Genomic DNA, 12,290 nt, shown 5'->3' with positions numbered 1-12,290 from the left:
CAAGTATTTTCGAATCTTAAATACCAATATTTTGTATTTCTTTCAATAAGGTGTTTGATTAGCGATAATCATAAGATATTTGAGTAACATTATAGCGGACATACTTAAATTAATTTTATTTGACGGAGAATGATAAGCTTGAAATTTTAAAAGAATTTTGTCTGTTTCAGAATTGTCAATTTTAATCGAAATTGGTGAAAAATTTCAGTTGATAGAGCAATAGTGAACAGAAAGGAAAGGATATGCTTCTTTCTTTCTTTCTTTCTTTCTCATCATTCATATTTCTTTCCCAACCAACCTTATCTTGATGCTATGTTTATCTGATTATAAACATATAATATTGCAATGAGCAAGGACGATCAGCTTAGTTTACTAGGTAGATTATCCATGAAGTTGTAGTAACAAAGATATTATAGCCTGCTTTGGTAAGTAAAGTAAAACAATTAAATTCTGGTCGTTTTACCAAAAATAACCCCTTGATGTAGTTGGTATAAGTAATATTACTCCAACCCTCCCATTGCAATACCCTATCATTTCTTAGTATATAGTATGACTTGACTTGACTTACTTGACTTAGATGCCTTTCGCGTCTCGACCGAAAGATCGGGTCGCCTTGGCTGTTTCCAGTATTTCCTGTGTGAGGTGTCTCCAATATTGCCGGTCCTCTGCTAGGGTTCTCAGATTTTCAAGGTCCCCTGCCGTTATGAGACTAATGCTTTGTCCAAGTGTTGTGAGGTTTTTGTTTAGGATCACGGGGAGTGTTGTGATCGGTCTTCCTCTGAAAAGGTTCCCGTGTTTTTGGAAGTATCCCGACATGGCTTGGTTTGCTGGTATGTTTTTGTCCCTGTGTAGTATGTGACCGAAAAGTTGCCATCGTTGTTGTAAAATGTCAAGGGAGATTGGTCTTTCTTTTGTGATCTTATAGAGTGATTCATTTGAGATCTTTTTGGGGTATTTGATGTCCAGTACCCTTCTTAGCTGTGTGCGATGGAAGGCATCCAGATGTTCTTCTTCGGATTTTGTCAACGCCCAAGTGCCGCAGTTATACAGAAGTACCGGTTTTACAAGAGCATGGTACAGTTTCAGTTTGGTTTTTCTCTATATAGTATGTAATTACTAATTAATGATTTAAAAATTTATTCAACGATTGTAGAATAGTTTCGCTTATTTTGTTGGTTTAAAATAAAGTGTAAAAGACAGCTGATTGCCAATTAAAAGCAATCTTTGATGCACATGAATACAAATCCAACGTTTTTTTTTTTTTGGTTCTAATTGTCATTCAAGCTGATGGAGAAAAACACAAATTATGGTGATTGGAAGTACTGCTACCATACAATTGGTCACGAAATATCTTAGAATTTTACTTGGAGGTGTGGAATAAATGTATTCTTTCATTTCTTTGTATTTATTAAACTCATTATTTTTTCATTGTGCATTAACACATACTCGTAAGCTGGTAATGTTATTTGGCATGATAAAAATAGATATTTAATAAATACAAAGAAATGGAAGAATTGGATATTGTAGGCCATTAAAATTGTTTAAAGTAAAGGTAAATGTTGCTGCTCGAAGCTCGAAGAAATAAATAAAAAACAGATCAAATGAATGTTTCGGGTTTCCCCTTTATCAACAAAACAGGATGAAAATGTTAATATTTTTGCCAACCAATGTTTTGTTTATTCATCTTAACTATGCCACTACCACATCATCTCACCCATCTGTGGTGTTTCATTCATCCTGTTTTGTTGATAAAGGGGAAACCCGAAACGTTCATTTGATCTGTTTTTATAATTAAATTGAAGCTTACATTCAATAAAGTAAAGGGCAATTCATTAAACGTTTACAAAAAGTAAGTTATATCTCTAATGATGAGAATGAACGCACACTAATAGTACATAGTAATACATTACATATTATTAAGTAACCATTTTCATTTGAGTTAGACTGATGGACCGATACTCTTTCCTCCTTTTTGACAAATTGCCATTATCATCACTGATTATAAAATTTACAATATTTTCTGTCCAAAATCTTTCCTTTTGATTTACGCTCTTTTATCCACAAAGGTGTGAATGTGCGTTGGTTTTTCCCCGATGAGAATTAAGTATCCTAAATTCAACCAATTTGTTTTTCCACCCAGAATGCTACAAAAGAGGAATATGAGGTTCGTCGCTGTGTAGAGGAGGCAGCAATAATTGTGAGCAGTAAATCAGAACCAGTCACAAACTGCACCATCACACTCACCTCTCCAGTCATGAGAGAAGCCAATCTTTCTGAAGGAGGTAATTTCTTTACAATTACAAGCTTTGATTCACATGTACTTCATATGAATAATCATAACAAGCAATTTTAATTCCATTTCATTTCAAGGTGATCCCTTTCCTTATGCTACATATTTTTGAGTTTGGATTCATTGAGGTATAAAAAGCAGAAGAATTAAGGCTGGAAAATCTCTTATCTTTAGCTTGGAGAAGTACAGTAGACTGGTCATGTTTTTAGATTGTTAAAATATTTCCAATAAAAGCTATGTTAGAACTTTACTTTTTATCATCCATTATGTGATTGAGTTAGGAATTTAAACAATGTAAGGATTATTAACATGCTAGCCTATTTGTGACCGTGTTGGATAAACTCACAATGTTAATATACACATTCGTATAAGTTAATTTTAGGACATGATCATTCTACTCTGTGAATTCTTCTACTCTGTGTATTCCTACTTTTTCATTTAAAGCTTGTCTGCTTCTTCTCGACACGTTATATATTTTCATTTGATGCTGTTGATATATATTATACACAAAATTATTTAGTACCCACAGATGTGAATTTTTAAAAAATGGAGTACAGAAGGATTTTTGACCACAGGTTGGCTTTGGGAGCACAAGATCCATTACTAATCTGGTTTTTGTTTATCTTGACTATCTAAAAAGGAATAGTTTTAAATTCAAATACTACTTAGTTTTGTCCAGTTTTCATCCATGTTATTAATGACAAAAGATGTTGTTTTAGATGTGTTTTTGTTTTTTGTTTTTTGTTTGATTTTTTTTTTGAGGGGGGGAGGGGGGGGGGGGGGGGTTGTAGTGGTTGAGGAGAGGTGTGCTATAAAATTTAGTGGAAATTAGCTAAATTTTTTTTTTGCCAAAGGATTGATTGTGCTCTCAAACCCACACATGTTAACGTGTGTATATATGGTCAAACACCCATCCTGTCAGTCCAGTGACACAAGTACTTTGCCTTTCTTTAGAGACTGTTAGCGTCAAAGATCCCCCAGATGTCCTCGACAGGCAGAAATGCCTTGATGCTCTAGCCGCTCTTCGACACGCTAAGTGGTTCCAGGTTTGGCACTTTTCTTTATACTTTGCAGCCTTATGAAATTTCCCAAAAAAAAGAAAAAAGGAAATTGGGTGGGGAACTGAATTAGTTCGATTAGATAATTATTTAAATACAGTTCCCAGTGCCTGTTTCCTTACAATGTTTCTATGAAAATAGTAAGTGAGATAATTCATATACAAATCATTGCCCCAATTGTATTAGTATTACTGTAGAACCTCTCGAATTGGGAATGAAGTGATCCTGAAGAATTGCAGTCAGTTGGTAAAGAGTTAAAGAGCTGCATGTTTGTTGTTTTTTTTAAAACTCTTTTTTCTTTCTTTTTTCATAGTCTGGATAAGTATGGACATTGCACAAATCTATCACAATATATAATTGTATCCATCAGACCTGAATATTACCCAGCTGTTAAATCGCTGAGTAGATATACCAGGCTTGAAGGATTGTAAAGCATCTGAGATAGCCTTCTCTGTTTTTGTTCAAATCGTTAATGTTTGTCACTTAACTGAATATAATCATTAATCAATTGTCTTGTTTGTTTCATGATTGACAAATAATGTTAAGTTTCATCAGGCAAAATTTCTAATGTTTTGAAAGTGTAGACAATAAATTGGTGTGGACACCCTTTTCTCTTTAAATTACACCATAACTTCCTATTTCAGTTGGATATACTCATGATACACCATAATCTGTGTTAAATTAGATTATTTTACTGGATTTTTTTAAAAATTGGGAGCATGACAAAAAAGAGCGAAAAAGTGAGGGGATTTATTAAGTCAGGATTAAAAACTGAATTATTTCTTTAGATTTATTAAGTCACATATTTCCTAGGGATCTGTCCCAAATAGAGAGGTTCCACTGTATGTAATTCTGTCAAATCTAATGATTTTTAGATGTTGCGTTTGATTGTGTCTTTTTGTTAACTATTGTCATGAGTGGGACAACTGAAGTCGTTGAAAGTTAAGACAAATCTTGACTATGTGCAATTGAGTGTTTCAATGCATTATTAATACAACATATGTTCATGCTGCAAACATGATCTTGCTGATATGAAATGAACTGCCCACCTTGACACTGGTTAACTGTTGAATATTGTGATGGGCATGAGGGCTGGTATGATATGTATCAATATACATGAGGCTGGAAAGTCGGGTGTTAGAATTCCAACAGTGAAGTGTCACACCTTTTTTTTTTGCAGACAGTGCATATTAGATAATTCTAAGGTAATTAGTTTCCATATTTTATTTCTTAATGAATATTAATGAATCCCAATCACAACATGTTGTTAATTTTGCGTTTCATATCTTTCTTTCCTTGATTCAGGCTAGGGCCAATGGATTACCATCTTGTGTGATTATTATCCGTATTTTGCGAGATTTGCGTCAACGAGTTCCTGCCTGGGCTCCATTGAGTGAATGGGTAATTATTTTCTTACTCTTCAGATTAGGACATTATCAATGGTTTTTTTTTTTTGGTTGTATTAGTTTTGTTTTATGCATTAAGTAGTCATTTAAAGCCATGGAGCCCTTAATCTGTAGCATTAAATAAAATATAATAACAATTACTTGCTATTTGTCAGATAAAAATTTGAAAAGATGTGTATGAAGCAGTGCCAGACCCATTTTCATTGCCATTTCTAATGCACAGGTTTTGAATAATTGGCGTGACGTGAAAACACATAGGCAATATTATAATTTTCTTATTGGTAACAAGGTAAATGAACTACGAATATTGCATTCTTCTTATTCCCTTCATGTGCGTGGATGGGGTTCCCGACCTCCCATAGTGGGCAGGGAGGTACTCGCTTTGTCTTCTATCCCCCTCTATCTGTTTTCCAATTGCTTTCTGTCTTTGTCTTGGAATGAGATAACTAAGTTTAGTCCGGATCCTGGTCAGAGTCCTTGGCTGGGAGGGAAACATTCGACTGTATAGTTTTGGGAGATATTTTTTCCTTGTAAATCATCTCTCTGTTATGCACTGTGTTATGTTTTGTATTCATATTATATATGATTTGTAAACATTTGAGTGTATTCCTCTTAGTAGGGACCTGGGCTTGTGTCTGGATGAGACTTTTAGGTGATCTCAAACTAAGTACTTTGATAGTGTGCTCTTGGAATCTACATCTGTTTCCTATTTGAACCAATTCCCCTTTGTCTTACTTTTTCTTGGGTGCTTTAATTGTAATTCTAGAACTTTTTACTTTCCCATTTTCTTCCTTTTTACTGGTGCTGATATGACTTACATGTATTGCAAGCACCGTAAAACCCTTGAAAACAAACTTTTAGTTTCTCTATTTTTAAAAGCAAACAAACCCTTCATGTGCACTGTATGAAATATCCTAAACTCACTTTAACAGAATACATTGAGAGCTGTGTGATTTATTTATTCTTTTTTTGCACTTGTTAAAAATGCCAGCTCATGTAAAACAATAAAATTTGTTCCTGTAATCATTTGTTATAAAATTTTAATGCCGTTGTCAAAATTTCAAAATGACTCGAATGACCAAAATATTATGACTGAGTGCTGTAGGTATGTTTGAATATGTGACGTGGCAAGACGGATACATATCGCAGTACTGTGAGTAATATTAAATTTAAAGTGGTTAGCAAATATTTCTTTTGTTGAAAATTCTAAGGTGCCATGGCCACCAGTGACTAGTTCTTGTCAAAGTTGTGGAATTGTTTAGATCTTTTAAGAGATAGGACACTTACTGCTGTCCAGACATCATGGGAAATTACAGGAACACATGTATCTTCTTTGCTGGCCTAGTTTCATATACATCTTTTCAGATTTTTATCTTGTAACAGTACTTCCTCCCTAATTTTTAACTTTCATTTTCTCTATATTTAACACTAGTCTATTGCAAAGTACTCAGACCCGATACTCAGTAACTGCTGGGGTGGTAGAGAAAGATACTTTTTCTCAACCTGAAAGTGGTCCTTTTACTTGTGAGTTCATTGGTCAACCAATTGGTTGTTGGGAGTTTTTGGGATTCCTTTGATTTATGCAATTATCATAATAGTGTCCTATGTAAGAGTACTACTGAACATTGCACTATGTCTTCTACATTAAACTATTGAAAATACTTGGTTAGTTATAAGCTATTATTGGAGTTCATATAATATTTGTATATTATTTTTTCTAGGCCATGGAATTATTGGTAGAGAAGTGCGTAAGCACTGGTGGAACTGCTTTGACTCCTGGAGAAGCTCTACGCAGAGCCTTTGAATGTATTGCCTCTGGAATTTTGCTTCCAGGTAATAAACTTGTGTGTATTTGTCAATGATTTTTTCACCCTTTGATAGTGTCACAATGTAAGGAAGTTGAAAGATACCATCTCCCTTATTATCTATCAAAACAATTTCCCATTCGTACAGTAAACCCTTATCACTGCCTTAATTTTAAAAATCGGTTGCTGCTGTGACAGCTGCCTAATTGGAAATAAAGTTGTCCCCAAAGAGCAAGCAGCCTGGAATTTAGAAAATAAAGGGATATTATTTTAATTGTTAAAAACATTAACACTAAGTGTTCAATTGACTATAAAACAGTTATGATAATCTTCCGCGGAATTCCGGGATTTGGGGAATTTCTCAGAAATCTTCCGCTGAATTTGCCGTGTCAAACATTTTCCTCAAATTCACCATTATGTCTTATGTCATATTTTGACACCTGTGCTCAGTTTCGTTCAATTTGGTGACGGTCCGTTTTTATGACGTCGGGCCAGACATAATGGCTCCAGATGTCACACTTGACACAGCCCAGTGGTGATCTTTGATTAGTTGATGGTTGAAGGGGAAGGGTAGGGACAAATGGGTCGAGATTTTTTTTGTCTGTTGTAGCTGCCTGTTGCCTTTTTATTCTCTCTTTCTTTCTTTCTTTTTAAAAAATATAGAATTTATAAGATCAATTCATAAACTATTCTAGTAAAGAAGTCTTCCCTCCCACTCCCCCTGTACCTCTCTCCTCTCTTTCTGTCTCTCCCTTTCTCTCTGTCTGTCTCTCTCTCTCTCTCTCTCTCTCTCTCTCTCTCTCTCTCTCTCTCTCTCTCTCTCTCTCTCTCTCTCTCTCTCTCTCTCTCTCTCTCTCTCTCTCTCTCTCTCTCTCTATAATTTAGCTTATGATATCTTTAGGTTATGATTTTGATTTACATTTGTACTATTTTTGTTAGATTGCTTGTTTTTTTGTTTCAGCGTTCTCTCATATAACCTCAATTGTGTTGGAAGAGACCTAAAGCAACAAACAAACAAACAAATCTCTCTCTGTCTCTCTCTCTCTCTCTCTCTCTCTCTCTCTCTCTCTCTCTCTCTCTCTCTCTCTCTCTCTCTCTCTCTCTCTCTCTCTCTCTCTCTCTCCCTCCCTCTCTCTCTCTCCCTCTCTCTCTCTCTCTCTCTTTTTTTTTTTACATTATCCAATAAATCATACAGAGATAATAATATTTTAAGGTGGAGAATTAGGAAAAGGTGAGATTAAATCGTCACAATGAATGCCAGGTTCTGGCAAATTCAGCCTGATTAGCTGGGGACCTTTTCCCAGGGGTAAATTAAATAGAGCAAAGCTGCCAACCTACCGCAAAAATTGCGGAATTGTACGCATTTTCAGCGATTGTACGCTTGTACGCATTTCCCCCAAGATTGTACCCATTTTCAGTGTATGGATGTTGTGTTACTCTGTTATTCATATTATTACTAGCCTATTGAGACACCTTGGTGACCAAGTGGGTATTCATATATTTTTTGCCCAATTATGATCTTCATGCTGGGAGGTAGAATTCTGAAAGGATTGGATTATAATCTTGGGAACATCATTGTTGCTGCAATTGAGCTTGTGCTGTGTGACTTTATGAAAGTATACCTTCCTCTTACTTTCACAATGGTTAGTTTCCGTCGATTTCAGGATTGTACCCATTTTTATGAAATCTCCCCCATTTTGAGGTCCCATTGTACACATTCTCATCAGATGGTGTTGGTAGCTCTGATAGAGAAATTTCTGTTCCTGGGATTTTCCCCCAATTTGCCTGGTTTCCGATTCTCTCTTTGACTGCTACATAGCTGCCAATTGTCCTGATAAAATAGGGGATGTTCCGATTTGGCAATTAGGAGAAATTTTCTAAAACAGAACATTGAACTGTTATATGTATGGAAAAGATGCTTGGATGTCCCAGGATTATGCTTTTTTGACTAGAAAATTAGAAAAAAGGAGCAGAAAAAAGCTCTAAATCTATATTATATTATATAATAGTCCAAACATACTGGAGTTTTGGGTCATGACGGTATTGTACGTAAGGGTGTCCCTATTTAGCTCTTTGAAAAGTTGGCCGCTATGTTTTAATAATCATTCTTTTATGTGTTTGTTCTTTCCAAGGTGGCCCTGGTTTGTATGATCCTTGTGAGAAAGAAGCTTATGATGTAACAGCCACGCTTACAAATCAACAAAGGGAAGATATCACTGCTCTTGCTCAGGTAAATTGATCAAGCCCAAGTTGAATGGAATTATTTTTTTGTTAATCATCCACTTAATTTGTAACTAACCCTCTTGGGTATTTTATGCCTTTAAAACAAATAGCAAGGCTACCTTCTCAGCTGTAAGCCAAAAAAAGAATAAAGGGATTTGTAAGTTGTTTCTTTTTCATTTGTAAGATTGTATGCTTTTTCTATCAGTGTACTTTAAAAAAAAAAATTATGAGAGTCAAATCTTAACATTGAATGTAAAAAGCTGTTTGTATTTTGTCTCTCATTAGATTTTTTGGTATTCTCCAAGCTTCCTACAATAGATATTTTAACAATTATTGTTTGATCGGTTTTATGGTTTGCACTGCTCAGTAATTTTATTTTCAAGTTTTCGTTAAGCTTGTGGACAGTTGTCACCCATACAAACTTATTACAAGAATTAATTATCTCCAAAATTACCCAATGGAAGGGAACGAGTTGACTGAAGGGTTCCATTTTCACATTGTACACTTTCTCTCCAAAATTTATTCTTAAAAGCAATCTTACACATTTTCTTCTATTGAAGTTCGCTGCAAATAGTTAAAACTGATAGACAATAATTGATTATGTTACATGAACTTGGAACAATTTTTTTTCTTCATCCTCAGCATGCCTTGAGACTTATAGCTTTCCATCAAACTCACAAAGTCCTTGGTATGGATTTGCTGCCTATGCCGAAATTTCTCCAGAAGATATTTAACAACAGGAAGAGAAGGCACACCAACAGCACTGAGGAAGAGGGTAAGCCTTCCATTCTCTCTTTACATCATTCTTCATTTGAATCAATTTTTTTTAAAACACTTAATTTGATGTCAGGGACATTGAGAGCAAATGAGAAATTAAAAACAAAAAACAACAGTATAGCTTGGAATTAAGAACCCATCAATAGTTTTCATTACCTATCTATTTAAATATTAATTTATTTTTATCATATTTTTTATTTCTATTATTATTTTTTTTTATTCATTAATTTTTATTATAAAACTTATTGATTTCTTTTGTTTAAAGGGAAATACATTGGATATCTTTTGTAAAGGTGTTATATTATTGAGAGTTAGAATAATCCTAAAGAATGCTACTTCTCAAGTTAATACAAAAAGTTTTATCTTCATTTCATTGAAACCAGGAGGTGAGAAGAAAGACCGCAAGGAATCTGATAATGCTACCTCTACCTCAACGTAGACTACGACTTGATTTAGCAAATCTTCACATATGTTTTTTAATAAAATTGATAATATATATTTTGTTTTGTTAAGTGTTTTTCCCCCTCTTTCTTAAACAATAGAAAAGGAAAGAAAGACACTGTATTGCATCATTGTTGGAAGTCGCTGATGTTAATATTTATTTGTTTAACATTATTTCATCTAATTTGTAATGATCACTATGATTTTGAATATGTCTTGAATCTGTAAAATATGTAATTATTGTTGTTTTTATGACTTATAAATTTTTTTTTTAAGGTATGAATATTATTTTCTTCTCGGGCCTTGTAGTAATAGGCATGTTCACTATTTCATATGAAATTTTGTTTATATTGTTGTCATGGTCGCTAAATGGCTCTGCACCCCTCAAACGACCTTGTGTCCTCCTTAGAATGACATTACTTCTCTATGTATTAATCTATGAGTAACACTTTGTATATAACACTTCGTCACAGTTCATTGTCTTAATTTGATTATAAATTAAATTTAGGGGACATGTCATATCTTAAAATGAAAAGGAGTTAACAGATGAAACTGGGCCTTAACCTACTGGCTTCTTTTTTTAAATGGATTTTAGAAAAACTTCGAAATTCTACTTGATCCATTGTAAAATACGTCAGAGAATATGATGGTTACCAAAACAAAAAAGTGAGATGTACTCAATAAATTCAATGAAATAAAATGTTCGCTTTCTTCTAGTGTTCGTGGCATACTATCACATGATTTTGTGGTGGAAGAAGCAGGCTTTGTTGCAGTGGTTTTTCTCAGAAAGCAATAAAATAAGGCTCTTCCTTGTTTTGATATGAGGCTTAAAAGTTTTTGGCTGTTACTGAGTAAACCAATTAATCAATAATCTCAAAGCTGGGTGGGGTTCCCTACCTCCATAGTGGGCAGGGAGGTACATACTGTGTCTTCTATACCCCTATGTCTGTTTTCCAATTTGCTTTCTGTCTTTGTCTTGGAATGAGATTACTTGGTTTTGTCCTGGCCCTGGCCTGAGTCCTAGCTGAGAGGGAAACAGTCAAATGCATAGTTATTGTTTTGGGAGATGATATTTTTTTCCTTGTAAATCATCTCTCTGTTATGTATTATGTTTGTTATTTTTAATGTATAATGTAAGCATTTGAGTGTATTCCTCTTTGTTGGATTTTGTGCTTGTGTCCGGATGAGACTTATAGGTGATCTCAAACTAAGTACATTGATGGTTTGCTCTTGGAATCTGCATCTGATCCCTATTTGTTCCCAGTTCCCCTTTGTCTTCCTTTCTCTTGGGTGCTTTAATTGTAATTCTAGAACTTTTTACTATCCTATTTTCTTCCTTTTTACTGGCGCTGATATAACCTAAATGTGTTGCAAGCGCCGTAAAACCCTTAAAAACAAACAAAATCAATAATCTCAAAGGAAATACATGCTGTGTTGTATTGTGCTTTTTTATTCTTTTCTCTGATTTTTTCCCCCCCTACTTCTCTGATGTAAATTCGTGGCTCGTAAGAGCTGATTTCCCCGTAAGTTTGTGTGTGTGTAAGTTTCAATTGCTTTTATTAATTGCTTACTGTTTTACCTCAAAATGCATTGTCATGTGTCTTTTTGCCGATAACCTCTCATGCTCCACCAATCCTACCTAATATTCTTCCTATTGGATAAAAAATATGTAGCATTGGTATGCTGTTGGGTACATTTATCTTGGCTTGGGACTTTTTGGGTTTCTTTTTCTTAAACTCACTTCCATTTCATATTTTGTTTGGATAATTTTGAGGTTTGAATTTTCATTCCATAAGATTGTCAAAATTTTGCATTTAAATTGAGACAAATCTGAGCCTGTGGAATTTTTATTTTCATGGTGTTTGTTTGAAAAACGTGTATTTTAAATTGTAGTGAGATTAAATTTATTAGAACTTATGTAATCCTGCTCGCAACTTGATGTTTTGCAGATCTCCATTAAATTTTTTTTTTTATGTAAGAGATTTAATTTTTTAGCCAAGCTTATCACTACACAGGTCATTTTACCAATTCTTTTTGTTAAATAAAGCATTTGTATTCTTAACCCAATTTTCTCTGTTTTCTTTTATTATTGTTTTTTGTTGTTTTTGTTTTTTGTTTTGGATGTTGTAACTCAAGAACTGATAGTTTCTGGATCTGGATAGGGGATTTCTGCCATGATCGGAATTTACCTAATATATGGAGAAAATTTGCTAAATCAGTCATCCTTTGCTGTCTGCTTTTCTCTTTACCATTCATCCTTTCCATATGGTTTTGTGAGACCCATTTTATT

General features: G+C 34.2%; 1 protein-coding gene across 2 annotated transcripts in view; it reads left to right on the top strand.

The window, feature by feature from the left end:
* The window catches only part of LOC144966361 (zinc finger RNA-binding protein-like), a 35,633-nt gene extending 23,566 nt beyond the window's left edge, over positions 1-12,067 (top strand). For both annotated transcript variants that reach the window (XM_078902699.1, XM_078902700.1), the window contains 8 exons: positions 2,141-2,282; positions 3,245-3,336; positions 4,654-4,749; positions 6,476-6,587; positions 8,692-8,789; positions 9,425-9,557; positions 9,943-10,883; positions 11,420-12,067. In XM_078902699.1, coding sequence (XP_078758825.1) covers positions 2,141-2,282; positions 3,245-3,336; positions 4,654-4,749; positions 6,476-6,587; positions 8,692-8,789; positions 9,425-9,557; positions 9,943-9,998 — 729 coding nt within the window. In that variant the 3' untranslated portion in view covers positions 9,999-10,883; positions 11,420-12,067. The remainder of the gene's footprint in view (positions 1-2,140; positions 2,283-3,244; positions 3,337-4,653; positions 4,750-6,475; positions 6,588-8,691; positions 8,790-9,424; positions 9,558-9,942; positions 10,884-11,419) is intronic.
* Positions 12,068-12,290: the final 223 nt, after the last annotated feature.

The sequence above is a fragment of the Berghia stephanieae genome, chromosome 2, assembly GCF_034508935.2.
Source record: "Berghia stephanieae isolate SIO BIC M18660-M18661 chromosome 2, UCSD_Bste_1.3, whole genome shotgun sequence".
In the NCBI taxonomy this organism is placed as follows: domain Eukaryota; kingdom Metazoa; phylum Mollusca; class Gastropoda; order Nudibranchia; family Aeolidiidae; genus Berghia; species Berghia stephanieae.
The sequence above is the reverse complement of the archived record's forward strand: the minus strand, read 5'-3'. Positions and strand labels throughout refer to the sequence as shown.